General features: G+C 34.9%; 1 protein-coding gene across 1 annotated transcript; it reads right to left on the minus strand.

The window, feature by feature from the left end:
- Positions 1 to 871: 871 nt before the first annotated feature.
- LOC106109791 lies at positions 872 to 15348 on the minus strand. Its single transcript, XM_013291406.1, has 11 exons — positions 15002 to 15348; positions 8058 to 8120; positions 6722 to 6888; positions 6221 to 6341; positions 6031 to 6152; positions 5079 to 5302; positions 4337 to 4469; positions 3288 to 3413; positions 2671 to 2842; positions 2226 to 2312; positions 872 to 1979 (listed from the first exon to the last, which is right to left on the minus strand). Exons 1-11 carry the CDS (start codon positions 15167 to 15169, stop codon positions 1887 to 1889), a joined length of 1476 nt encoding a protein of 491 aa, XP_013146860.1. The 5' UTR covers positions 15170 to 15348; the 3' UTR covers positions 872 to 1886.
- Positions 15349 to 15497: the final 149 nt, after the last annotated feature.

The following is a 15497-nucleotide window of genomic DNA, read 5'->3' on the forward strand; positions in this document are numbered from 1 at the left end:
TGTTCTCTTATCTGACAGTGACGTTTTTATGCTATCTGAGACTCTATCAGCCAATGGTAGGACAGGCCCTTAAAATTATTATTAATAATAAATACAGCGTAAAATTCAAATAAAGACAGTACAGTAACAGACAGTAACAGTGGTAGTGCCCGCTTTTAACAGTGGTAGTGCCCGCTTTAACATCTTCGCACGAATGGGCCGGCACGCCCGGTGTAATACCACGACCACACAGAAAACAGGCGTGAAGTGGAAGCAATTCCGCGTTTCGTCTGATGAGTGTGGTGCCGGAGGCCTAACTTTAGTCCCTTTTCCTTTCCACCCTTTTCTTAAGGGGAAAGGATGGGAGGGAAAAGTGGATTTGACGGTGGAGGAGACGCATAGGAAGGGGAAATGTCCTCTTTATGTGCGTCTCCTCCTCCGTCAATTAGGGTAGGCAACGCATCTGCAATTGCGGATGTTTATGGGTAGCTGTCGCTTTCCATTTCGGTGGATTTAGGTGGCCGCTTGCTCGTTTGTCACCTCGTATTATAAAAAAAAAAAAAGTATTATGTTAATACAAATATGTAATACTTTTAATAATCTTAATATGCGAAGTATATTAGGAATACAAAAATAAAGTATTCTTTAAGTAGATAATTTTAAATTTGCGCTCTCCTAAGGGGTATATTGATTTTCGAGATTTTTATGCAAAAAGTATATAAACACTAGCTTTCGCTCGCGACTCCGTCCGCGCGGGATTAAAAAAATAAATGTGAGAACCCTATGTGTTCTTCCAGATTATTCTCTACATCTATGCCAAATTTCATCGAAATCCGTTCAGCCATTTAGGCTACAAACTCTAATAAACATCCATCTATCCATCCATCCATCTAAACTTACGCATTTATAATATTAGTAAGATTTATTTTGTGTTAAAGCGATTAAGAATCAAAAATAAAAGAAAATCTTTGACAACAAAATGCGATTTCGACATGTTTTAAAATGCTAGAGTCACTTTATTTTTTCTGTCTTTTTGCATTCCATCTTATTCCTATTTATAAAAATAAATGACACAGATCTAAAATATATTTTTTTTGTCTTGTACCTTAAGTACTTAAAAAACTTGCAAAGCACAGATTAAAACAATAATTTAAATATAATATTAATACTTTCTATTACTAGACTAGAAAGTTTTAGATTTATTTTGTACGCAACTAAATGAAGGCCTTAGTTTAAAATATCGGAATAGAAAGGTTTCTACGTTCATTTATTTTAACCGAAAATATTAAATCGGCAAAAAGGCACTGACTTTGTTGAAAAAATTTCTTCAACGTTAAAATTATATTAAGATCACTTGGCAACTGTCATTTTATATACACAATTATTTTTCCCGATCACTGCATTATGTTCCCTGACACTACAGTTTATTTCTATCTTCAGAATGTTCCAACAGACTGCAGTATGTTCTAATTGACTCCAGTATGTTCCAACTGACTTCAGTATGTTCCAACTGACTTCAGTATGTTCCAACTGACTCCAGTATGTTCAAACTGACTTTAGTATGTTCCAATAGACTACAGGATGTTCCAATAGACTACAGGAAGTTCCAATAGACTACAGGAAGTTCCAATGGACTTTAGTATGTTCCAATTGACTCCAGTTTGTTCCAACTGACTGCAATAAGTCCAGACTTACTCGATCACGATCCGAGTAATTGGAGTATGATTCAACTATATTTAGTATGTTTCTGTTCCAACTGACTTCAGTATGTTCCAACTGACTTCAGTATGTTCCAACTGACTTCAGTATGTTCCAACTGACTTCAATATGTTCCAACTGACTATTTCTATTTGTGATGTTCCGTTTCCCTAAACTGCAGTGTTTCCCGGGGCTGCAGTGTTAGATTACTAGCTTGCAGAATTATTGTATTGCGGTCTACCCGCTAGCTCTAATAAATATCTATCGGGATGTTCTATCCAATCAGCGGCGGATAGTTTGACCTGAAAAAAATTAAAAATTGAATGAACTATACAGTTTTTAAAAGTAAATTGGGTAAATAGGCGCAAATGTCACTACAAAATTATATGTTCAAATAAAAAAAAATAAAAAAGTTATGAAAAATTAGAAGTTATGTAAATTTTTTTGAAAAACACATTAAACTTTTTTGATCGGTCTGATTTATTAAGTTTACAGCTTCTTGTTAGGTTATGAAGTGTGATAAGTTTGTATGTAATATATGCACTTACTTGTCTTTGCCTCTCAGCCTCGCGAACCTGCCATTTCTTAACTTCTAGTTGGTTTTCCCGCGACGTCTGATCGCCGCAGCCCCATACCTATAAATATTATTGTTTTACATAAAACTAAAAACTATACTTTAAAATATGTTTATATAATCAACATCAAATGTAAAAAAAGTCTTTATCAGATTTCTTCAACAGTTCTGTTATTTTAATTGAAATAGGTACTAAAGAAAACATATTTATCGATTCTGCACAATCTACTCTATGATGATTTACTCTTTGACATAGAATATAGATGGCATAGAGTATAACATAACTTACTCAATTTCAAACAGATTACAAGTTTTAAAACTATCTACTCTATGATAAGTACCAATTTAGTCTTTGGCATAAACCACAGACTAAAACATTTACCTTAGACAACTTTAGACATCTGAGAGTACAAGCATACCTCGATAGCCTGTATAGTGTAAGGCACGCCCTGGAAGGTGAAGGAGTCGAAGTCATCATTGACGGAGAGCAGCGGCTTGCGCGGGTCGCTGCCGGCGCGCAGCCCGCGCGGGTAGCCGCGGATAGACGTGTTCAGATACAGCATCTTTGGTGCGTGCTCTATTACTGCGAATCTATGGATAGAGGAACAAAATAATTTAAACCCTGATGTAAAATATTGAGACATGCCATAGATTGTATAGGAGATGAATCATTTTAATCTGCTGTTTAATTTTTCTAAAACACTTTTACTGTTATATTAATATTGCAACATAGTAACCTAATTTATTTAGTAAGTTTATGCGTATTCAAAGCAAGAAATGTTTATGACTAGTTACATGTTCCATGTTTATCTGAGTTAATTAATAAATAAAAGTTAAATAATTAATAATAATAAAGAAAGAAAACTAAATAATGTTATCACTTTTATAAAGAGTAAATTAAAAAAGTCATTGTAATTCATAGTGTTAATTTGTGTTAATTGTTAAGTGTTGTTTTTTGATTCCTTGCAAGTTTTGATAGCCGATAAACATTTATATGCTATATTATTTAACTTTTTTATTTAATTTATAGACTTACGTGGGATATAATTGTATTAGTGCGCAGTCAGGCCCGCCCCAGTACTGGTGCGTCTCGCGCCACTCCTGCGGACACGCCACCACGGCCGTCATCTCCGCCGCCGCCACCACCACGAGAGTGGGGCCTCTGTATAAACACTGCATTTAAACCCCATTTCCACTAAGCGAATAATCGCGCTCGCTAATTTCGCCCAGTGTCAATTTGCAAATATCAAAATGAAAATGTCAACGAAAGCTTTGCTATTGGCTAATAATTGTCGTTATATGTCAATCTATTTTTCTTTACTATCGCCTTTTACTTTTTGTTTCTTTCTCGCTGTCTTCCAATTTACGAGATTTTATTTTTACAAATGTGAACAATAAAAAAAATTATAAAACAAAAATCGTTATAGATTATTCAATTATTATTGGAACAATATTGATTTCAATGAATGTCAATGTAAAACGTATATCCAATACCGCAAATGTGTTTCTGAACGATTAGAAAAATAAGGAACTGTCAAAATTTATTGCGCTAAAAAAAAATCTCAGCCATCTTATGGTCTTGTAAGGGTTTTTTTTTTATTTATCAACTTCTACAGACTCTTGGTCCGTACTCTTTTTTGCACAGTTTGTTTTCCTTTTCTTTTTCTTTTTTTTTTTGATGAAAGAAAGAACAGTTGGTTTATATTTTTTTTATATGTAGCAAAAGAGCAAGCGGCCACCTGAATCCGCCCAAAGGGCGAAGTGACCGCTGCCAGTAAACACTCGCAATAGCGCATGCGTTGCCACCCATAATCGACGGAGAGGCACATAAAGAGGATATTTCCTCTTCCTATACGTCTTTTCCATCGTCAAACCCACGTTCCCTTTCCATCCTATTCTTATGAGAAAAAAGGTGGGGAGGAAAAGGGACTAAAGTTGGGCCTCCTGCACCATACTCATCAGACGAAACGCGGAATTGCTCCCACTTCACGCCTGTCTTCTGTGTGGTTGTCTGGGCGAGCCGGCCCATTCGTGCGAAGATGGGCTCTAGCACTGTAAGTTGGGCACCGACACCACACCAATTACCTGTAGGCGAGGGTGTGATGCAGGAAGCGGTTGGCGCCGAGGCCGTGTTCGCGCGAGGCGTAGAGCGGCGCCCAGTGCGACGGCACCGCGCACACCAGCCGCGCCAGCCACAGCGCCGCAGCGGAACCGCCGCCTAAATATACAATAATATACTAAAATATACTTAAATATACTATCTATACTAATATTATAAATGCGAAAGTTTAGATGGATGGATGTTTGTTAGAGTTTGTAGCCTAAACCGCTGAACGGATCTCGATGAATTGGCATAGATGTAGAGGATAGTCTGGAAGAACACATAGTGTACTTGCATATGTTTTTTTAATTCTGCGCGGACGGAGTCGCGTGCGAAAGCTAGTCTTCTTTATATTGTCTATTTGCCGTTCTTTATTATGTATTTTTTATTATAATGCTGTGTTCGCCTGTAAGTGTATCCAAGATATTGTGTTTTTAGTTATAATTATTTTTTCTCATTAAACTTTCAGGAAGCAAGACTGTCAAGGTTTGTCATGTCATATCATTTTGACATTTGTTATTGATAATTTGACAAATATAAACAATAAAATGAAGAATTTACAATAATACACGGATGAATCAACGCGCGAACAGCTAGCAATATTATAAAGAGGAAAAGATTTGTATTTTTGTATGTATTCAAAAAACTCACTGAGTAACATATGCTATATTATTAACGTTTTTTCTTTATTTGATGGGGCGACTGTGTAATATGAGTGTAGTTTACCGGAGTGCTGTGCGGGCGGAGGTTTGGCCGGCCTGGAGTACAAGGGGGGCGCGGTGGCGGCGAGCAGCCAGGCGGCGGACACGGGCAGCAGCGCGCCGCTGCCGGCGAGCCACGCGCCGCGCTCCAGCACCGGCGTCGCCAGCTCCAAGCCCGCGCCGGAACCGTTCGACTCCACATGCGCTTCTATATCTCGGTGGCGGGTCGCTAACATATGGACGCAATATCTGTCGTGGAATTCAAAAAAATAACCGACCGATTGATTGTACAGTCAGATGCATAAAATGCATGAAATCAGCAGTAATTATTTCAGCCCCCTTTAGACAAAGTACCATTCGATTTTCGCATCGAAAAGTCAAAAACGTATAACTGACAACATTCGATAAGTCACGTGCTTGTCACGTATTTGTTTCCATATGTTTTGACACATTTTGTCGACTCTACAAGAGACATCGCAATCGAAAGTCACTTTGTCTAGAGGGGTAAGTCGGAAGTAAACGCAACGATAAGTCAATAAATATTTATGTTGACTGTATTCTTAACACTAAGGGAGCATCGAACGAGAAATCACCCATCAAAGAGGCTTAGCCTGTCCCACCACAGGCTGATAGAGGCTGAGATAGCTTGAAAAATGACATCACTTTCACATTCCCTATGTATAAAATCCGATCTGAGATATTTCCATCTCATATTTCACATGTTGGATAGTTATCAGACAATTTACAATTTGGTGGGACAGGCCCTTAGTCTAAAACGTTCTGATCTCACTATATAAGAGTCCGTACACACAAACCGGGGCGCACAATTTGTTTTAACAGTATTACGCTCTATTTCATTAGCAATCAAAAAGCTTCGAACTACGGTCTGTTTTGTGTGAACGGACCCTTATTTTAAATGTAAAAAAAATGTCAGCACAAAATTTTTAGTATGTAAATGTACCGTTTGAAACACTTACCTATGAACGGGAAATATAAGTCTGTGGCAATGCTCTCCCAACCAACGCACCACAAAACCAACACTATGCGAATCTTTCTTATTAAAGCAGCCATTGATTACCGCTGATAATGTTTTATTTATCTGCAATTATAGCTTCGGTCAAAGATCAAGTATGTGGTCTTTATATTTTACGTCATTAGGCCACTCACCATTAGACAGGTCTGTGGTCCTTCCGGATAGTGGTCCATGGACAATTTATAGCTTATGTAGAGTAGACTTCTTAAGCCGTCCGGAGTTACAACACTTTCATCCGAATCTGAAGTGAACATCCTGTAAAGATAAGAGAAATTAGTTCTCAAGGACCTTGTTATTCTTCCTTTTTAGTAATATTATAAATGCGAAAGTTTAGGGTAATTTTAGGGGGAAAGGATGTTTGTTAGAGTTTGTAGCCTAAACGGCTGAACGGATCTCGATGGAATTTGACAAAGATGTAGAGGATAGTCTGGAAGAACAAATAGGCTAGTCACTTTTGTTGTTTTTAATTGTACGCGAACGGAGTCGCAGGCGAAAGTTAGCAAAGAATAACTGTTTTTTATTGTATCTGAATAACCAAATACGGGATGTTCAACAAATCAAAAATCATAGAACACGTAAGCGAACTTCGAAGTCTAATATCTGAATATAGGATGTTCTAAAAGTCATTAAATTACCTGACATAAGCTTCAATAATAGCATTGTCATCAAGCATGGCCATAATACGTTCGCATTGTTGTTTGAACGTCGACAGATTTATATGCTTGTTTTTACACTTTCCGGTCTTGTGGAGATATTTGAAGAAGTGTCTCGCCAGATCCGGATACATTGGGAACAGATATTTCTGTGAAAGAATACTTTGATAAAATGATACAAGTATTGTAATCACGTAAGCTTGTTAAACGTAGTGTAGTCCCAAAACACAGCTAGACACTGTATTGTTAAACACGTGTTTTAACTCTGACCGACTCTGGGTCGTAAAAAGGGTTTAATTAAATTTAAGCTAAATTGTATTTCGTTGTCTAAGGTAAATTCATAATTATGTTTTTGTGAACGAGATTGACGACATTGTTTATCTATTGTACTTAATATTATAAAGTTCGTATTTTTGGATTATTGTATGTATTGAAATAACTCAAATACTGGGCCGATTTTCAAAATTCTTTCACCATTAAAAAGATACGTTATCGGTGAGTAACATTAGCTATTTTTTTTTGTTTTTTATTTTTTTAATTTCACGCGGACGAATTCGCGATCTACAGGTAGTATTTTGACAGTGGAAACCTGTAGTAAATTGTATAATTCGTAACATACCTTGTTTTCATTCCAATGAACGTTTACAATATACCTGATGCTTGCTAACGTAAATAAAGGGGAAATCATATTTGTGCAGCATTAGCAGTGTTATTATAACATTTACTTATTATAAATTATATTATAATGATAGACAAGTAGCTAATCTTTACCGTAGGTTTCCATTGTAGGAATTAATTACATATTTCTATTTTTATTTATTAAAAAAATGCGGGTATAACGAGCGACAGGAAGGACAAGATCGTCACGACGCCCATAGACATCTGCTGCCTGAGGAACTACAGACGCGCTACCGACAAAGAAAATGGTAGGCTCGCGTCTTGAAAGACCTTAAGCCGTACTTAAGCGGTTTGGAATTAATTTAGTCCCTTTCCCTTTCCACCCTTTCTTGAGAGGAAAGGATGGGAAGGAAAAGTGGATTTGACAGTGGAGGAGACGCATAGGAAGGGGAAATGTCCCCTTTATGTGCGTCTCCTCCGTCAATTAAGGGTAGGCAACGCATCTGCAATTGCGGATTGCCACCTTATATTATAAAAAAAACCGATGAGATAAGACCATTCCACAAAGCAGTAGAAAGTTGGGAAAATCGCACGACTGTGAAAATCACTCTTATTCGTTTAAAAAACAACTAATGAAGTTTTTGTACAGGTTTTTCGACAGTGAAAACTCGCTATAAATGTTTAACTCGAAATTACTTACAGTGAAGCAGTTCTCCGTGACTCCATTCACGCCATCTTCTTTCTGTGACCGTTGAACCAGCAACTGAAAAAGAAAGTGATTTTGTTACCAATAAGAACTACAAATAATCCTATACTATAAAAAAAGTTAAGTACATCTACAGGGTGATTCTTAACGGACGGATCTCAAGCTTTATGGAGGTGAAGGACCTCAATAGCTATCGTTTAAATGCAAAGTATGTTCCCCGATTTTCAATAGCTTTAAACCAGATTTTCACGCAAAATTCTCCTGTGTTAGTATTTTATATCTTTATTTTCAGCAAATCAGATTTAAAGTATGCTAATTACATACATCTGATATGTCGAAAACATTTTAGTTTCCAATTTGTTATATTTATTTCATATTTCGCGTTTCGCCAATTGCAAAGATAAATACAAGGAGACAAGTAATTCTGACCTACGTTATAAATATACTAAACAAAATTAAACCTTAACAACACACGATTAGAGTTAAATTCGAATTTAATAATGCGTTCAATAACAGTAGCCGTAGTAAAATCTTATAAAAACAACATAAATTACTAAGAAGTCTAGGACAAAGCTTCATATGGTCGGCAGAATGAACACGTTCCAACCATAGATGGATACAATCTAGACAGGACAAAAAAACATAAAAAAGTAGTGTATACCTCTAGCTGCTCTACTAGCGAGCTGTCGAATCAAATTACACGAAAAGTATTTCTTACAAGCTATAAGAGAAGAAAAAAGAAAATCCATATTTAAAATGTACAGTCAGCTGCACAAATATGTATATCATATGTATAAATTTTTCTAATTTATTCTAAATGTGGCTTATAGCCCGTCCGTTGCAAAAATATTTATGCACGTAGCATTTCGTAGACGGAAGCATACAGATTTGTGCATTCATATTTTGGAAACCAAAGTTTACATATTAATTTAGCTGACTGTACCAATGCAAAGCTATCAAAGTGGGCTTTCTTACGAGTGCACAAACAGTTAGAAAACCTCACATAAACAAACCGATATTACAATACTACCGTAATTTGATCATCAAATATTTAAAAATAAAAATTAAAATTCAAAATAAAACTTGAGTCTTTATTTTAGTTTCTTTACTATTTTTATCGATAATTCCAAAAGATTTTGTTTGATAACATTCAGAAAAGATTCATTAATAAAGATTAAAAGATTACAGTCAATGGTATTTTAGATAATTTCGATATTATCATTTAATTTTCTCTTATCGGTTACATTATTTTCATACTAATTAAATGTTTTATTAGATTTTCTCCTTGACCCGGCTTCGTTCCTTACAATGTCAAATTTGAGGTTCTTTATCAAAAACTAGCTTTTGCTCTCAACTTCGATCGCGTGAAATTAAAAAAATAATAAAAAACATAGCCTGTGTCAATCACTGATAACGTAGCTTTCTAATGGTGTAATTTTTTTTAAATCGGCCAGTAAATTTTAAGATATTTAAATAAATACAAAATCTTTTCTCTTTATTATATTAGTATAGACAAAGTTAGGGGTGTCAAAAATGCCCAAGCCAGTCTTACGAAATGATGGGTCGTGTTCCGTGAAGGCATTACTATGACCCTAGATATTTCTCAGAACTTTGAAACTCTTGGACTATGCATTATAATGATCTTGACAATGGGTCTTTAAACGATGACAATTGCTAATAATTGCTACTGTTAGACAGGAAGTAATTATATAAGTTACTAGCTTTTGCTCGCGAGTCCGTCGGTGTGGAATTATTAAAACAATAAAAGTAATTAGCTTATGTGTTATCTATACCAAATTTCATACAGATCCGTTCAGCAGTTTAGGCTACAAACACAACAAAAATCTATCCATCCATCCATCTATCTAAACTTTTATATTTATAATTTTATAATAATGTTTTAACACTTTAGACCTACTTTACTAAACAATTATCAAGCGTCATATAAAATCTAGTTCGACCGACTCAAAAATATTTTGGACAATGTTTTTTTTATTGTGTTGTAAAACTTGTTTACGACATTCGGGACTGTACCTAATAATTTCAAGAACTGTTTCAATGGGTTATCAGATTATCATATTCTTAGTACTTTGATGTAAATATTCGATCTGTTATTTTTTATACTGACTCAAATAGATTAGGTTTAACTTTATAATGGCGGTCTTTTTTATTCTCCGCTAATTATTTGGGAAACTTGACCAAATCGAATGGGAAACGCCGATTGATCGATAAGACGAACAGTAGAACGAGAAATATTTACTACCGCAGAGTAGTTTAGTGGTTACTTAAAAACTCCATAGTGTGAAAATTAGCTCTGTGGTTAACGGCTCTGAGTTAGCAATTAAAAATCAAGGTTATAATCGGATTTCTTAAAAAATATCTGGAATTTTATAGTACCGAGTAAAATACCATTTATTTTGCGACTACTTAACTTATCCGAGCATGTACTCTTAGTTATAAAAATAATAAGTAAGGCACAATAACTCGCACGTAAACCATAATATTTATATGAAAAACTTATTGTAAATCTATACTTATATATAATACTTAAGCGTAAACACACACTTCTTTGTTGCCTAAGATGTCAGCAATTACAGCATATTTTTCCAATAACTCTTTTTTTAATAAAAAGCCCTACACCGCTGTCTCCCACCGCTGCCCATAAACATCCGTAATTGCAGATGCGTTGCCTACCCTTAATTGACGGAGGAGTAGACGCACATAAAGAGGACATTTCCCCTTCCTATGCGCCCCCTCCACCGTCAAATCCACTTTTCCTTCCCATCTTTTTCTCTTAAGAAAAGGGTGGAAAGGGAAAGGGACTAAAATTAAGCCTCCGGCACCACACTCAACGCGAAAATGCATTCGCTTCACGCTTGTTTTCTGTGTGGTGCTGGCCCATTCGTGCGAAGATGTTAAAGCGGGCTCTACCACTGTTAAAACTTATGGATTTCGATAGCTGTTACCTTGCATGTCGGAGCCGCAGTCGTCTTCCGTACTTGTCTCACTTGTATACCCACTATAGTAAAACGTAAATCGTTTACAACAACCCTCCAGCGATCCATCATTAATAAACAATTAAAAAAACCATAACGAAAAAAAAACAATTTACAGTCAGCAAAAAAAAAACTTTTTTTTAAATTTATATTACAAGTTAACACTTCACTTGCATTTAAGCCTATACTGTTCAACACTCGATATAACCGTTACGTTCTTGCGTTAACTATAACAATGGATACGTATGAAAACAAATCATTTATATCTAATACATGATAAGATAGGGGTTACTCGATATAATGGATAAAAAACGCATTAGTTGTGTAAGTGCGGGAGCACACCTTTGACTAAACTATCGCACAATTGTTGTGCGATAATCTCGCAGCCAATTCAACTGTTCAGTTGCACAACTAAAAATCGAGTAGAGTATGCAACTCTATATAAGCTCATAACAATCAAAGCGCGACTAAACAGTTGTGCGATAGTTTAATCAAATTAGTGAGAAAGCTCTAAATGTTGACGAAAAATGTTAGATTTACGCGATGTATTGACATGTAACTCTTTTCGTTACAACGTCTACCGTTACTTGAATACGATTGAATGGAATCAAAACGTACTTGCCTGCAACGTCATGTGATGTATTGAATTGGTTTTCATTGACTAATTATAATTATCTTTTATTAAATACTAGTTTTAACTCGCGACGTCGTCCGCGCAGAGCTTTTTGTTTTTTTTTTAAATCCAGTAGCCTATGTTAATCAGGGATGAAGTAGCTTTTTAGTGAAAAACGAGAAAGCGGCTACCGGAATCCGCCGAAATGGCGAAATTACCGCTGCCCATAGACATTCGCAACAGCAAATGCGTTGCCTACCCTTAATCGACGAAGGAGAAGACGCACATAAAGTGGATATTTCCCCTTCCTATGCGTCTCCTCCACCGTCAAATCCTCGTTTCCTTTCCATCCTATTCTTATGAGAAAAAGGATGGAAAGGAAAAGGGACTAAAGTTGGGCCTCCGGCCTCATCAGATGAAACGCGGAATGACAAACAGGCTCTACTACTGTTTTTTTTTCTTCGGCAGTTCTCATAGCGATTTTTTTTTAAATAGCTCCAGTGAATCCAATATAAACAAAATTACAAATCTTTTTAATATCAGTAGAGATACGTCATAAATTTGCGCAATAAAGCGTATTATTTTGGGTTCCGTAAGTATACGGGTCTAATTTTTAATTAAACATCCCTTGAATTTAGGAATCCTTTAATGATTTGGGGCTCCCTAGTAAGAATGTCTTTTAGATTTATAGAGACCTTTGACAAACAAGCTATTTATTAGAATGGATGGTGTCCCTGCAGAACAAACATGCGGTCAAAAGAAAGTTCAATTCTGAACATCCTAGGAACTCCAGTGATTTAAGGTTCTTGCGTAAATAAAATGTAAATATGAGTATAATGTTTCGAAGGAAGGGCTCAGCTCATGGCCTTTCTGTACAATCATAATTCTTAAAATTTATAAAAAAAATCATACCGATCCAAATTTTCTCCTAAGTAATCTCATTGGAACCTAATGGAAAAATGAAGCACTAATGACGGAAAATTGTTGATTCATATCTCGTATCACGAGAAGTGCAAATAGATTTGACAAGTGTTTGCCGCACCATGTGATCTTCAAACGCACGTGACGTATGTGCCCAGGGTTGTCACTACTACACGAAAGGCTGACATATCTATACAAATATTGTAAAGAGGAAAGATTTGTACTTTTGTATGGATTGAAATAACTCAAAAACTACTAGGCATATTTCAAAAATAAACCATTAGAAAATTGCGCTATCGCTGAGTAACATAAGCTATATTTTAAAATTTCACATAGCGGAAGTCGCGAGCAATGGCTAGTATTTAAATAAACTTTCTGTCATTTAATGTTTACTTAATCATCTTTTAAAAAAAAGAATTGTCATCATCAATCCATAATAAAAGCCATATTTCATTGTAATTTTGTTACTAAGTAAAAAGTGAGAGCACTTTCAATAACTTGAAGTGTGGTAGTTATTCTCTTAATGACAATTAACAACAAATTATAGCAGTTAGAATCACAAATACAAAATATTTCCAGCTTTTGTTCTGAACATTTATCTTACTGTCTTACTAATATTATAAATGCGAAAGTTTAGATGGATGGATGGATGGATGTTTGTTAGAGTTTGTAGCCTAAACGGTTGAACAGATCTCGATAAAATTTGGTATAGATGTAGAGGATAATCAGGAAGAACACATAGGTTTTTGTTTTTTTAATACCAAGCGAACAGAGTCGCGGGCGAAAGCTAGTATTTAATAACTTGCTTTCTACTTCAATTGTTCTGGCACTGAAATAAATAATGACACCTCAAAAAAAATCTTTTACTCATAGCCCACTTTTTAAATGATTCAGACAGGAAAGGCAATTGTGTGGGTGTTGTGTACTGGAGTTGATGAATCAACATGAACTCGGAATCTCAAAAGAATTGTAATAGAAAAACAGAAGTTAGAACTGTATTCACATTCTATTTTAAACTGGACTAAGTATTTATTTTCTGCTACTGTAACATGTATAGAAACATTGTGATCCCTTTCATACTTTTTAAGAAATAGAGATGAAAATATATATTTTTGAAAATTAAATTCCCCAAAATGAAGAAACCACAAATTTCTTTTTTATGTAATGCTTTTACACAATAAGTGACAAGTCTACAGTCAAAATGTTTTCCTTTTTTATTTGATATTTATATTTTGTTTTATGTGACAACCCTATCTCTAATATTAATTGACCCCATAATCAATGGGCTGTTGAATACAATCACAACTTGTTTTATTGAAACACATACCTTTTCATACAGAGCCAATGTTGTTCATAACATGGTATAAAAGCAAATATGCTGCAGTATAAACTTTAAATTGTAATAGTTATACCATATTTTAGCATTTAAAATTTAACATAATTTGCACTATAATAAAAATATATTCAATCTATTAGTAACATGTATCCCCTTTTTATTTATCTAAAATTTTAAAATATCATTATTTTCTATATAAAATACTAGCTTTCGTTGAGACTCCGTCCGCACGGAATACAAAAAAACAAAAGCAAACAGACTATGTGTTCTTTCAAACTATCCTCTACATTTATGTCAAATTTCATCGAGATCCCTTCAGCCATATAGGCTACAAACTGTAACAAATATCCATCCATCCATCTACACTTTAGAAGTAAGATAATCATTATGTAATTAATTTTTATACTTAGCATAAGCGAGGGATAAAACAAAAGTGAAATATTGTTTAAAATTACTCTAAGTAATTGTTTTTTTTTAAATTCTGGACTATATTAGTCATAAACAGGCCAGTGATATATATCTTAGCTAAAGTGTGCATGGATAAATAAAATGATATTATCTGTTAGTCATAAGTGTTATCAGGTTGAGATCTTAAAAGATTAATGTCATTTTTGAGTTGTAAATGCATTTATAATCTAATTGTGTCCATTTCAATAACTATATGTAAATCTGTACAACTTTTATAAATAATGGTTGTCATATTGATAATAGTTTGACATTTTATTGTGATTTTATTTCTCTTTTTACTTATTTTTAGATTTGATGGAATTACTTTGCTATCTATTGCTGTTATCATAATCCTTTGTACATTGTTTAATACCACTCCACTACTAGAGCTAATAAACGATTAAAATTTTACTTTTAGATCTTTCATCTCGAAAAAAATATGACTTGAGTATAGAACAACAATACAAATTGTAACTTTTAAAGCTGATATCATAAAAATAACAATAGTTTAGCCAAAACAAACATACGTAATTTGATTCAAGGTTAAATATTCGTTCATTTTTCATACGAATAGGGAAGGAAAACAATTAGTAACCCTGACTACGACCTTGTTTGCATAACATACCTTTGCCAGTTTCTCAACAGGCACCATTGACGTGGTTTGAGTAGGTTCTGGTTTCTCAGGCAGTTCTCCACTTGATCCTGACCGTGTACCTCGCTGGGATCCTCGAGGAGTACTGGAACCACTGCCTCCTTCGGCTGAAGACTTTTCATGACTATTATGACTTCCCATTTTGTTATTATTCTATGAGCACTGAAGAACTCACTGCCACGAAATTCACTTTAAAATGAAGTACCAAAACCTATAAAATAGTTATTAAATAACCTTAAAACTTAAAACAAATAAAGTAATCGTAATATTGTTAAATTATTTTACACGGCGATCAGTCTGTTGGATTAGACAGATCATTGACAAATTGACAAAGATCGACACAGATAACACATAAATAGCACAGACTATAAAATCGGAATAGTAGTGATTAGCCACGTAATCGATTCCACGGTTTTATGTTTTTACGAATGTGTCTGGCAATAATAAAATAAATGCAATACACCAGTTC

Source organism: Papilio polytes, unplaced genomic scaffold (genome assembly GCF_000836215.1).
Source record: "Papilio polytes unplaced genomic scaffold, Ppol_1.0 DF824269.1, whole genome shotgun sequence".
NCBI classification, from domain to species: Eukaryota; Metazoa; Arthropoda; class Insecta; order Lepidoptera; family Papilionidae; genus Papilio; species Papilio polytes.